The sequence below is a fragment of the Heterodontus francisci genome, chromosome 9 (assembly GCF_036365525.1).
Source record: "Heterodontus francisci isolate sHetFra1 chromosome 9, sHetFra1.hap1, whole genome shotgun sequence".
Lineage (NCBI taxonomy): Eukaryota > Metazoa > Chordata > Chondrichthyes > Heterodontiformes > Heterodontidae > Heterodontus > Heterodontus francisci.
The window spans coordinates 23,011,073-23,025,677 of record NC_090379.1 but is presented as its reverse complement, the minus strand read 5'-3'; the positions used below and the strand labels follow the sequence as shown (position 1 = coordinate 23,025,677).

General features: G+C 43.3%; 1 protein-coding gene across 1 annotated transcript in view; it reads right to left on the bottom strand.

The window, feature by feature from the left end:
* LOC137373315 (uncharacterized) overlaps positions 1-14,158 on the bottom strand; it is a 37,539-nt gene extending 23,381 nt beyond the window's left edge. Inside the window, exons 1-3 of the mRNA XM_068038139.1 lie at positions 14,090-14,158; positions 13,568-13,718; positions 2,855-2,950 (exon numbers count right to left, since the gene is read on the bottom strand). Coding sequence (XP_067894240.1) covers positions 2,855-2,950; positions 13,568-13,718; positions 14,090-14,158 — 316 coding nt within the window. The remainder of the gene's footprint in view (positions 1-2,854; positions 2,951-13,567; positions 13,719-14,089) is intronic.
* Positions 14,159-14,605: the final 447 nt, after the last annotated feature.

The window sequence follows — 14,605 nt, the reverse complement described above, 5'->3', positions numbered from 1 at the left end:
CCCAGCACTGATCCCTGTGGCACCCCACTGGTGCTAACCTTAAAATGACCCATTTATTCCCACTCGCTGTTTTCTGTTAGCCAATCCTCAATCCGTACTAAAATATTACCCCAAAAACCATCTTGTGCAGTAACCTTTTAAGTGGCACCTTATCAAACGCCTGGTTCCCCTTTATCCACCCTGCTGGTTAGATCCTCAAAGAACTCAAATTAATTTGTCAAAACAATTTTCCTTTCATAAAACCATGTTAACTCTGCTTGCTTGTATTATGACAGACATTAGGCTAACGGGCCTATAGTTTCCTGTTTTCTGTCTCCCTCCTTTCTTGAATAGGGGCATTGCATTTGCAGTTTTCCAATCTAATAGGACCTTTCCAGAATCTAGGGAACTTGGAAAATTACAACCAATGCATTCCCCATCTCTGTAGCCACTTCTTTTAAGACCTTAGGATGCAGGCCATCAGGCCCAGAGGGCCTGTCAGTTTTTTGCCCTATTAGTTTACCGCGTACTTTTTCTTTATTGATAATTGTTCCACGTTCCTCCCTCCCTTTTGCCCTCTGATTTTCTACCATTATTTGGATACTTTTAGTATCTTCTACCGTGAAGACAGTTACCAAATATTAGTTCAAAGTCTCTGCCATTTCCTCGTTTCCCATTAATTCTCCAAACTCATCCTCTAAGGTATCAACATTTACTTTAGTCACTCCGTTTCTTTGCATATACTTGTAGAAACTCTTACGGTTCATTTTTATTTCTCGATATTTACACAAAAAAAAAGTGAAAACTGATTTGTCATCTTTTGCTGGTTTCTAAAATTTTCCCAATCTTCCAGCTTGCCACTAATCTTCACAACATTGAACGCCTTTTCTTTGAATTTGATAAATTCTCAGCTTCCTTAGCTGGACACGGATGGTCCATCCTTCTCGTAGAGCACATTTTTCTCAATTATACATTTTTTGAGAATTTTGAAATATATCTTTAAATGTCTGCCACTGCTCATTTACCATCTTACCTTTTAATCTATTTTCCCAGCCCACTTTAGCCAACTCTGACTTCATAGATTTGCAATTGCCTTTACTTAGGTTTCGGACATTAGTTTCAGACCTAGGTTTCTCAACCTCAAACTGAATGTGAAATTCTGTCATGTTATGATCAGTCTTCCCTGGAGGATCCTTTGAGATCATTAATTAATCCTGCCACATTACACATTACCAAATCTAAAATAGCCCGTTCCCTGGATGGGTTCCACCTGTTCAATGTCCTATTCACTCTATAGGATTACTTAAAATTTTATTAATACAGTAAGATAAATTTTACAAGGCTCCAACCCAGACATGAAGCTTTGCTCAACAGAAGCCTCAATTTTTATTTTTTTTTTTTAAATCGGGTCCAGAGGTCAACACACTCAATCCACAGCCCTGCAGATTTTCTGATCATTTAACATTAATCACTGGTAAACTCAGCAATCGGATCTCCAACCCATTCTCAATCAAATGTTCTTCATCCAAAAGTTTTGTCTCAAAATGTAATCCTACAATGCCAACTGTAAAACGCAAGTGGAGGTTTCTTTATGTACTCATACTTACTGTAAAATAATCATACTAGTGAAACTCGTTCATGGTGAACAGGTAAAAAGGCCAATTAATGTCCCATTATAGGCACCAGAGAAAAATATAAGCAGGAGCGCTTTGCTTATTCTTAGACCAAAATACTTAAACTAATACAGAATTTATTTATTTAGAGATACAGCACTGAAACAGGCCCTTCGGCCCACCGAGTCTGTGCCGACCAACAACCACCCATTTATACTAATCCTACATTAATCCCATATTCCCTACCACATCCCCACCATTCTCCTACCACCTACTTACACTAGGGGCAATTTACAATGGCCAATTTACCTATCAACCTGCAAGTCTTTGGCTGTGGGAGGAAACCTGAGCACCCGGCGGAAGCCCACGCAGTCAGAGAACTTGCAAACTCCGCACAGGCAGGACCCAGAACTGAACCCGGCTGGAGCTGTGAGGCTGCGGTGTTAACCACTGCGCCGCCCATTTATGACTAAGGCTTGTAATAAGTGCCCTGGTTAACTCATTGCTGAACTTATTTTCATTATTTACCGAAACGATTGTAGTAAACAGAAAACAATCTTACAAATAATTATTTTTGGGTGGATTTCTGAACTGTCTGAGCCCTATCTTCTCAAGGATTTGCAAGACTGGATGGGGCCAATAAAGCGATCCTGGCCCTACAACACCAGGCCACTGTGTTAGCGGTCACACCTGCAGAGCTCCTAGCTAACCTCAGCCCAAGAAGGCGTCAACCTTGGCTCAGTGGTAGCACTCGTCTCAATCAGGAGGCCATGAATTCAAACGCCACTACAGGACTTGAGCACATTATCTAGGCTGACACTTCAGTGCAGTGCTGCACTAATCAGTCAGAGGTACTACCTTCCAGGTGAGACATTGAACTATGATGGCCTCGCAGGTAGACATAAAATATTCCATGTCAATATTCAAACGAAGAGTGTAAGGTTCTCCTGATGTTCTGGCCAACAGATATCCCTTGCATACAGTGCATGTACATAGTCTAAATGCTGACAGCAACTGGAACTTATAATATGGGCAGCTGTGCACACTGGGCAGTGAAATCCATTCAGTGACTGATAATACAAAGATTCCTGATAAACTGAAGCACTTTTACAGGTTGCATTAATGACCCCATATCAAATTTTGATATATGCCCCATACATCAAAATTTACTGCAAGTTTCCCTCCACTTTTGAAATTTTAAGCACTATACAAGATGCACAGATAAGCTATGCAATGAAATGGGATGAAAGATAATACTGTACCTTTAAAATTCAATATTTGCTCTGATTTAGAAAGCAACAGTTTCACCACTATGATGATTACTACATGCATCCATTCCATGCTGCTAAAAGTAGTTTCTGAAATTAACAAATAGTACAACAGTTACTGAACAGTATGTATTATGTGAAGGAGCAGTTACTAGTAAAACACTATTACGAGTCTTCAAACAATAAATCTATATGAATTGATATAAAAATGCATTACAGCATGATAAAAACATTAAAGTCAGTCCTGTATTTAAAACATACCATCACTCTTTGAAATAGTTAACTTGCCAGCAGTACATTGCTGGGCTTGGAAATAGGTCACTCTCCCATCCTCACTATAGGAGGGAGGGAGGGGGAGGGGGCATTATGGGCTGCCCGGAGTTTCCTATCAGCCATCTCTAAATATCCACTATGACCACCTCCGCTTCCAGACCTTCAGCATGCAGAGTTCAATACAGGGCTGGCAGCCCTTTAAAAATGGTGCCAGTACCTGCCGAGGTGTCACCTGATAGCAGATTCCCAGCTCCAGGCTCAATCCCAACCATGCAATTAGTAGATCATGGTTCATTAAGCTTAACTGGCCAGCCACTCCTGACCTAGACATGCCTTATGTCAATTCCAGTCCTGATGACAGGACCAACGTCTGTTATAAAATTCGGCCCAAAGTCTTTGTCCAAAATTATGTTAAACATGTATAATTGCTGAAGTACAGCCAGCTTTTTTCTTTTGCTTCTAGTTCTTCAGTTGGAGTAAACCTGTTATTTCATTTAATTTGAACATCAACTATTTAAATAAAAACTCTACTGCTCTTTGCTCCGAGAATTGGCATCTTGTATTATCGCGATTACTAAAATTTAATGCCGTTATTCTAGATCTACTATTCTAACTAAATTCCACTAAGTAATTAAGATTCAAAATAATAACCTACAGTAACTTTTTCTTAAAATCCTTTCTGCCAAGCATAACATATCTCGATTATAACTGCAACATCAGGTTATAGTATCATACAAAAATTAAGTAAAATGTTCATTTTTAGACCATGTATATGAGTTCAGCAATGGGACGTGAATGCCACAAGATCCTTCTGAAAATGCTTTGGAACTTACAACATGCCAAATCAATGCAACTGCTAATGTCATCTCTATAAACACAAATGTAACAGAACAAGGATTGAGACAGAGGCTATGAGATAGTGAGGGAGAAATTGGTCTCTGTAATGCCTGTTTTTGGGCGATACGAGACTCCCTTACATTCAAAAATACCCATGATATGTGCGCATACTTCCAACGCGAAGTGCAACAGAAACATTTGCAAAGCGGGTTACACGCGCACACCTAACGTCCACCAGAACCATGCAAAGCAGACAGATCATGACATTATTCACTATGCAATACTGATTTTACCTTAGCACCGTCATTTGGGAGCTCCACCCTCCACCTTGTCTTAATCTCAGACAGCCCTACCAATAAGAATCGTGAATTTCACGATTTCACATATTAAATCGTAAATTTCAGTGTCCAACAAACCATGAAAATTATCTATTTGAAACAAATAAAAAGACAAGGGAGCTTTCTGGTTTCAAATGGCTTTTACTGTTTACTCGTAAAAAGCTGACTATAAACAGGTTACATTCTTTACTCACTGAAGTCAGTGGCTGAATGTGAACATGGAGCAATGTGCAACTGTCTCTTTCTTCATTCCCTGTCTCTGCACTGTGAACACCTCTCCGTATTTAGACACAGCTCTCTCTGCGTCCACAGAGCTTCTCGGAATTGTCAGACAGCGCCGTGCTAATCTGCAAGGTGGGAGATTCTAGATTCCAGAGTTCCAAAACTGCAGCACAGGCAAAGTACAATCTGCTTCTTTTGCAATGCTTTTTAAGCAGGAATATCCAAGCCTACAGTTCTCATCAAAATCAGGCATCACAAACGAGTTTAAATCCATCATCAACAGATGCATTTGTGCAGGTCAAAAATACGCACAGCTTTCAGGAATGCTGCAGAAGGTTGTTGAAATCTCAGCCACTTTTCCTTCATCGCTTGTCTTTTTCTTCACAACGGTAGTATTGTTTGAGCTTCTTTGCCATGCAACAAAACACCTGTTAAGCACAAAGAATTTAATTCAGCATCAGAGTGTTGTTTGTTTGACTGTGCTTCAGCCCTGAAGAGTACATCCATTACTTTATTGTAAGCTTTGTGGAATCTGGACGTGTCCAGATTCAAATGAAATGACTAAATCCATCAGTTCTGTAGCATTCTTGGCAACAAACTGAACCTCCTCATTAAGCTGTGCTTCATTTAGAAGGGGTACAATGTCTGTTAAAACCTGTGTTTTCAATGTCAGTGTGAGCTCTTAGATGAAGTCTGAGTAGTACTTCAGGTGAGCTGCATGATACTGTACTACCTGAAACCAAGAATTCCAACGTGTAATTACTGGCTCTGGAGGAAGGGAGATATCTTGTGGCTGAACTTGGGGAACATTTGAAATGTATTGCTTCTTTCTAAGCTTGCAGCTAAGGCAGTATTTGATGATCTTTTTAATGTAGCTGACCAGTTTGTCAACTTTACCAAATTCGCTTTTCCACAGCTCGCTGACGAGAAATTATATGTTCATTATATGCAATATGAACAGCATTAGGCATTACACCTTGGAGCACAAATGTGAAAGATTTTGGCATGTAAACTGCATTGTCACTAATGAAAGCAGACCCTTTGTTGAAATCTGAACCATATTTGAAATGGTATTGATTACCACTTGGGAAACTGGTGTAGTTTCCTCTTGGCATTTCTTCGTGGATGAAGATTTTGGGAAGGTTGTACACATCAGTTGCAGGCCCCCTGGTGGCTATCAGTGACAGTCAGATTCTCCCACAGCGGGTATGTGTGAAGGCGTAGTCACTGTTGGGGGCAATTGGATCTATCTTTCCCCTCCATTTCACTTTCATACTGGTTCTTTGATCAGTCTCAAAGGTGGCTGTAGCCCTCTTGATGTGGCATCACGATCTATGGCTTGCGCTTCCCACTGGTGATGGCCGATGTGGCACACAAAGAGGGACTTCTTCAGGGAGTCCTTGAAATGTTTGCATAGCGCCCATCTGTTCCTTTTATCAGTCGTCAGCTCTCCATACAACACGATCTTGGACAGGCGACTGTCATCCATCCGGGCAACGTGACCCACCCAACACAGTTGGCTTTACAGAAGGATGGCCTCGATACTGGTGATGTTGGCAGTTTCCAGGACTTCAATGTTTGTGATGCGGCTCCGCCAGCAGATCTTGAGGATGCTGTGGATGCAGCACTGATGGAAGCACTCTAGAAGGTGTACATGACTACGGCTTTGTACACTGAGTTTGGTCTGTGCTCTGAGGCGATGGTTGCTCCACACTGGTTTGTCGAGTCTGCCTATTGTACTGTTTCCTTTTGAGAGCCTATTGTCCACTTCCTTGTCTATGATGGCATCAAAGAGATGACGCTCCCCAAATAAGTAAATTGCTCGACAACATTCAGCTCAGTTCCCTTGATGACAATGCTTGGTGCTCTATACTCTTCTTGGGGTGCAGACTGATGCAGGACTTCAGTTTTCTTTAAACTGATTTTTAGTCCGGAGAGTTGTGCTGCTTCGGAAAAATATGTTATATGTTGCAGGTCTGACTGACTGTGGGCCACTCTGTGGAATTTAGTAGGTTAAAGGGTAGTTTAAACAAAGTTCTCAAGATAACAAGGGAAACATAGGTTAGATAGAGAGAAACTGCTTGGGGAGTCTAGGACGAGGGGGTATAGTGTAAAAATTGGAGCCAGACCTTTCAGGAGTGAAATTAGGAAACACTTTAAATGCTAAGGGTGACAGAAGTGTGGAACTCTCAAATAGCAATTAATGCTAGCTCAATTGTTAGTTTTAAAACTGAGATTAATAGATTTTTGTTAATCAAAGGTGTTAGGGGATATGGGGCAATGGCAGGTGTATTGAGTTAGGTCACAGATTAACCATGATCTCACTGAATGGCGGGCGGAACAAGATCAAGAGGCTAAGTAACCTACTCCTGTTCGATGTTGTGCACAAATCAGTTGCTTGCAGAAATGGGTAGCCTAGTAGGCCTTCCCCTTGGAATTGAGCATGACTGGGAGAATGAAGAGAGGCATTGCAGAATCATAGAATGGTTACAGCACAGAAGGAGGCCATTTGGCATGACGTGTCCGTGCTGGGTCTCCGGAAGAGTAACTCACCTAGTCCCATTTCCTCGCCTTTCCCAGTAGCCCTGCAAATTATTTCTCTTCAGATAATTATCCAGTTCTCTTCTGAAAACCTCAAATAGGACAAGTTGCTAGAAGAGGAAGGAGGAGGGGGAGAAGGGCTCTCAGCAGAAGGCCATATCTGCAGAGAGTGTTTAAGCAGCAATTCTCTTGCCTGAGCTTCAGCAATGACCAATGTTTGAGATGTCTGCACTTCACGAAAGAGATCATGTCTGAAATCTGCCAACTTTTTATTTTATTTATTTTTTTATTTAGAGAGATACAGCTCTGTATCTGAAACACGCCCTTCGGCCCACAGAGTCTGTGCCAACCAACAACCACCCATTTATACTAATCCTACATTAATCCCATATTCCCTCCCACATCCCCACCATTCTCCTACCATCTACCTACACTAGGGGCAATTTACAATGGCCAATTTACCTATCAACCTGCAAGTCTTTGGCTGTGGGAGGAAACCGGAGCACCCAGTGGAAACCCACACAGTCACAGGGAGAACTTGCAAACTCCGCACAGGCAGTACCCAGAACTGAACCCGGGTTGCTGGAGCTGTGAGGCTGCAGTGCTAACCACTGCGCCACTGTGCCGCACTGTAACAACTCTAACTCCATTCACAGAGCAGGGCAAGAACTGCAATGCCTGTGGCTCTCAAGGTGACTGTGGATCTGAACTTTTATGCATCTATGGCCTTCCAGGCTACTACTGGAAATATAAGCAACATCGCTCAGTTTGCAGTGCACTACTGCATAAGAGGGGTCAATGAGACACTTTATGCAAAGAGAGACAACTTCATCTCATTCCCTCTTGCCAGAGACAAACAGGTGGAATGAGCACAAGTGTTTGCTAGGATTGCAGGCTTCCCCATGGTACAAAGTGGCATTGACTGCATGCATATTCCATGCACCAGATGTGAATTCAGCTAAATACCTGAAATCAACAAGGATTGCAATCCCTCAGTGTGCTGCTGGTGCGAGACCACAGGTAACACATAATAGAAATTAATGCCCAGCATCCTGGCAACAGTGACAATACGTTCATTCTGTGCCAACTTTATTTCAAATACCAAAGTAAATCAACAAGTAGCCACTCTTTGCGCAACAACAGTTATCCACTCATGACAGGGCTCATGCCTCCAGTCTGGAATCCACATACGTGCATATAGCCATACAGTAAAAAAAATCATGCTGTCACAAGGGATATTATAGAGCACTATCTGCTAGCCTGGATCATTCTGGAGGAGCCCTGCAATCATCAGCTGAGTGGGTCTCAAGATTAGTAGTGGTATGCTGCATGTAGCACAAACTGGCCATTATGAGGGATCAGCCTTTTCCAGCACCCACCAGGCAAGAAGCTGAAGAGCAAGAGCACATGGAAATGGATGAAGAGGAAATAAAGGAGGAGCAAGTGGAGGAACATGAAGAGGAAGAAGAAGCAAAGGGAGGCTGAAGCATAGATATCCCATTTCTGCTGGGGCTGTATGTTGTGAGAACAGAATTTGAGAACAGAATAATACGGGGACATTTAAGATGAAATAATTAATCAATCATGTATTACTAACAAACTAACCTCGGAGCTGCAGAGACAGCTTATCAGAAATAACTTCATAGCTTCAGGGCTGCACAGACAGCTTATCAGTAGAAATAGACTAACGAGCAAAAACTAACAGGACAGCTGCAGCCTGCCGAATAGTAGCCTATTGTACAACAATCAGCCCAACGTTCCAAGGAGATAGGGGGATGAGAAACTGCTTGAGGAGAGGGTGACAAGGCAGTACCCCAATCAGGCCCTGACACCAAGAAACTGCAAAGTTTGTAAACCAATTGGGAACATAAATGGGGTGTCACTGATTTGTAAGAAGAACTATAAGAAAGGCTTGAATTCCCTCCTCCAGCACGGAGGAAGAGGGAGGAGAGCCCAGGTGTTGTTGTTGTTCACTTTGCTGATGATGTAACCACTAAGTACTACAATAAGGTTTCTTAAAGCTAGTCAGACTTCGTCTCTCTTTGTGTAACCCATGAGATCATACAACTGAGATGATCAAATAATTCCTGAGCAATATCAGTAAACTCAACAATTCCCCATTCACTAGCAGTCTCACATTCCTTGCCTTTCCTCTATAACTGACCATCACATCATCCTCTTTTCCAGTAATGCAAAAATGAAAGCCAATACAAAATGCACATTCCAAACCAAATTTATAAATTAAATAACAATGTAATGTACATAAAAAACACATAAAAATAAGAAATGCTGGAATCACTCAGCAGGTCTGGCAGCATCTGTGGAAATCTCTTCCAGGAATGCCTACCTTGAAGAAGTTCTGCTCTTCTCTCCGATCTCTTCCACATAAAAAACACACCCTTGTATATTCCCTTAGTGCCTCTTCCATGTGCCTTTCCCTGTCTTCGTGGTTCCCTGAGTGTCTATAACATGGCTGATAGAAAGCTGCTGACCTTTAGTTGAGAAGATTGTAAATAGCGTTGGAGGTTGTCCTTGAGCAGCTCTGGGTCTAGAAGGGCTGACTTCAGAATACACCATCACAGCCTGGGCAGCAGCAGTCTGGGCTGGCTGGGAGGCAACAGCAAGGGCAATGGCAGAGTAGCAGAGATGGGAGCATGAATGATGTCATCTTGAGAGGAGCAGGTGCTTATTCTATGGAGCAACTGCTTTTCTCCTCAGCAATCCTAACAATTTGTTAGAAATTTCTAGAGTGCTGCGATGCCCTCAAAGCCCCTTTGAACACTGGTATCCAAAGCAATGATGACAGCAGTCTGACCTTCCATGGCAGCACTCAAGACTTTTGGTGGAAGCTGCCTGTGTTGCAATGAAATAAAAAAACAGAAAGTGCTGGAAATACTCAGCAGGTCAGGCAGCATCTGTGGAGCGAGAAGCAGAGTTAACCTTTCAGGTCTGTGACCTTTCATTGGAACTGGCAAAGGTTAGAAAAGAATTAGGTTTTAAGCAAGTGAAAGATGGGGGTGGAGGGAGAGGGGGGAAAAGAGAACAAAAGGGAATGTGTGTGATAGGACAGAGGGCAGGAGAGATTAAATAACAAAGCTGTCCTGGGACAAAGGCAAAGAGTGCGTTAATGCTTGTGGTGAAAGACGAAGCATTAGTCTAGAGGGAGTGTTAATAGCAGAAAAATGAGCAGCTCTGTCTACATGAAAAACAGGCACTTGGTTAAAAAATAAAATAAAAAATATTTAAAAAGGTCAGTCATGCTCTGAAGTTATTGAACTCAAATGTTCAGTCCGCAAGGCTGTAGAGTGCCTAATCGAAAGATCTGGTGCTGCTCCTCAAGCTTGTGTTGATATTCACTGGAACACTGCAGCAGGCCCAGGACAGATGTCTGGGCATGAGAGCTGGTGGGGGGGCGGTGGTGTTGAAATGGCAAGCGACCGGAAGCTCGGGGTCATGCTTTCAGACTGAACGGAGGTGTTCCGCAAAGCGGTCTCCCAATCTGCGCTTGGTCTCCCCAATATCGAAGCAACTGCATTGTGAGCAGCGAATCTAGTATTCTAAATTGAAGGAAGTACAAGCAAATCGCTGCTTCATCTGGAAGGAGTGCTTGGGGCCTTAGATGGTGAGGAGATAAAAGGGCAGGTATTACACCTCCTGCAATTGCATGGGAAGGTGCCGTGGGAAGGGGACTAGGTGTCAGGGGGTAATGGAGGAGAGTACCAGGGTATCGCGGAGGAAACCATCCCTTCGGAATGCTGACAGGGGAGAGGAGGGGAAGATGTGTTTGGTGGTGGCATCACGCTGGAGGTGGTGGAAATGGCGGAGGATGACCCTTGGGATGTGGAGGCTGGTGGAGTGGAAAATGAGGACAAGGGGGAACCCTGTCGCAGTTTTGTGAGGGAAGGGGAAGGGGTGAGGGCAGAAGTGCGGGAAATGGGTTGGACACAGTTGAGGGCCCTATCAATCACAGTGGGGGGGAATCCACGGTTGAGGAAAAAGGAAGACATGTCAAAAGCACTGTTGTGAAATGTTGTATCATCAGAACAGATGCGTCGGAGACGGAGAAACTGGGAGAATGGGATGGAGTCCTTACAGGAAACAGGGTGTGAGGAAGTGTAGCAAGGTAGCCGTATGAGTCGGTGTGCTTATAATGAGTATTAGGAGACAGCCGATCCCCAGAGATGGAGACGGAGAAGTCGAGGAAGGGAAGGGAAGTGTCGGAAATAGTCCATGTAAAGGTGAGAGAAGGGTGGAAATGGAAGCCAAGTTGAAGAAGTTTTCCAGTTCGGAGCAAGAGCAGGAAGCGGCACCGATACAGTCACTTTTTCATTCAAGTTACACAGACAGTGGATTATATAATAGAAATGTTTAATACAGTGAAACAATCAGAAGTAGACTGTTTCATAGAATCATAGGCTGGGATTTTACCCGGGCGACAGGCATCTCGACCTCCAGCAAAGGCGCTGGCGAGAACCCCGTGTCACCCCTTCTGTGGGAAGCCCGCCAAATCAAGAGCCAATCAGGCACTTAACTAGACAGCGGCAGAGGTATTAGCCTCTGAGAGCTGCCAGCCAATCAGAGGGAGCACCCACCCATGGCGCTGGACCCAGCGCATAGGTAGGTCAGGGTGGGAGGGGTCTCACGGGGTGGGGGGGGTCACAGGGGAGACGGGTGTAGGGGAGTCGGCAAAAAAGGCAGGAAGGTGGCTCTCAGCCTCTCCCAAACCCTTGTCCAGAGTTGGCAAGCAACCCACACGGTTTTTCTTGCCGTGCTTCCCGTGTGGCTGGGCTAATTGTGGCTGCTGCAGGATAAGGCCCGTAATTGGCAGCAGGGCGGGAAGGTCATTCACAGACCTTCCTGCCCTGGACTTAATTTTGGCAGAGGTGGGAAGGTGGCAGGATCCACCCTACTACCATCCCACCCAATTATATGCCCCCCAGACCCCCCACCACCACGGGACAGAACATAACATCCCCCCATAGAATGGTCTCCTTCTGTACTGTAACCATTCAGCCTACTGTTTATGCTGGCTCTCTGCTTGGAGAATAAGGGGGTCACAGATACAAGTTTAAAGGAATAGATTTAGAACAGGGAGCATGAGAAACATCTTTACACAGAAAATTATGGAATTCACTTCCAGGAATAGTGGTTGAAACAGAATTTATGGTGACACTCAAGATTAAACTGAATAGGTGAATGAAGGGATAGTGGATATGGGAATAGGATGGGTAAATGTGATTAAGGACTGTTTGCTCATGTGGAGAGTTAATGCCAACACAGATTGGTTGGGTTGAATGGCATGTTTCCATGCTGCAACTTCTATGTATTTCTATCTATCAATGTACCTTGGTTATTAAGCATAATAGCAAGTATGTTATACCATCCTTTACCTGTTTTTTAGAAACTAAATACTCAAGAACTACTTCTGGTTTCCATCACTCAGAACATCAATTTTAAATCACTTCACATCTTCACCAGTCCTAACTTTGCAACCTGCTTCTGCCCTACATCCCAATTTACATCCTCTGCTCTGCTGGACGGTTCTTTCCCCACAGGGGCAAAGCCTGTAGGCATCTTGTCCCCACACTCTAATTTCAAAATCCATCTTAAAATCTAACTCTTTAACTATGCCTTCCTCTATCTCCCCTAATTTCCATGTTATTCATACTAGAAAGCACCTTGGAACATGTTATATTGAAGGATCTATAAAAATATAAGCTGGAGGCTGTTTTTATTAGTGACTACACCCTTGATTTGTCCATTAGTTTTTTGCTGCATCTCACAATGAATTTTAAAGCCAAGATATATTGTGCATGGTGTTATTTTTGTTAAATATGAACATATTAAAGAAAACATGCAACCATTTTCGTGTGTACTTCACTCATACAAGTGAGCTGTTCTGGCCCAAAATAAAGAGTACTTATGCAGCAACTTTGAAATTAATGTTAATGCAAACTGTTAATGGTTATCACATCTTGGGCAATATAAGCGACAGCCATCACCACCTTCTCAAAGGCAATTAGGGATGGACAATAAAAGTTGACATAGCCAGCAATGTCCACAACCTGTGAAAGAATTTTTTTAAACCCATTTTAAATGTGGGGGTTTGAAGTGGTGGACACTATACATCATATGCCAATAGGATACAGCTAACACAAAATAGGCAGGGAGGATGCAATACTCAGGGTAAGGAACTAGAGACGATTGGAAAGCAACAGATGTAAAAACACCAGGGTGAGCAGTTTGAACCAGCAGGACCACAGAATCAGGAGGATATCAAAAATCCAAGCAGATTAAAAAATCTTAAAACGGCAGAAAAAGCTGGGGCATTTGGGAGGCTAAATAGATAGGAGGGAAGGTGAGTCGCACAGGGCAGCAACTATCTTCTGACTGTAATACAGTTGAAGTAACGCACTTAACTGCCTATATTATTGCTCACTCCTCCATATGTATTCCCGACCCCTCTCCCCATAATGTGTCGGACGGTTTTTCCTACCTGCTTTTCTCGCAACCGAGCTTGTCCGTTGGTAACCTTGACAACCGTTTAAAGCACCCGATGCGCGCGAACTTCGCGCAGCTTCCGGTTTCCGCCCTGGCCTCGCGGATCTGCGCCCATCAAACAATATGGCCACCCTTCTATTGGGGGCCTATCGTAATGGTCAGTCACCATCACGACCACAAGACATAATAGTGGATTGGAGGTTGGTTGGGTTTATAATTAAAGAAATCACACACAAAACACAGCCCCAATTAAGTTTCGTTTTGAGAATGAGATGCATGAATATAAGTCACTTTTTAAAATCAAAAATTGTAGCATTTGGAATGAGAAAAAAATGAGTCATACAAGAATACAGCACAGGAGGGCATTCGACCCATCATACCTGGTAGAGCTATCTAACTAATTCCACTGCCCTGCTCTTTGCCCCACAAATTATTTCACTTCAGGTATTTGTCCAATTCTCTTTTGAATGGTACTAACCTTAAAAAACTAACCCGTGACTCCACCACTCTTGCAAACTATTGTCCCATCTCCAAGCCCTTTCCTCTCCAAATTGTCCTTGAGCATATTGTCATGTCCCGAATCCATTCTCATTTTTCCTGAATCGCCATGTTTGAATTCCTCCAATTAGGTTTCCACCCCTACCACAGTAGTATGAAAGTCACAAATGACATCCTATGTGACGGTGACAAAAGTAAATATTCCCTCCTCATCCTCCTTGACCTGTCTGCAGCCTTTGACACGGTTGAACACACCATACTCCTCCAATGCCTCTCCCCTGTCGTCCAGCTGAGTGGGACTGCTCTCACCTGGTTCCATTCTTATCTATCTAATCATAACCTGAGAATCACTTACAGTGGCTTTGATGTCCCCCAAGGATCTATCCTTGGCCCCCTCTTTCGCATCTACATGCCACCCCTCGGCCACATTATTCGAAAACACGGCGTTTGTTTTCACATGTATGCTGATGTCACTCAGCTCTACCACTTCTCTCTACTCCTCCACCATTGCCAAATTATCCGACTGTTTATCCGA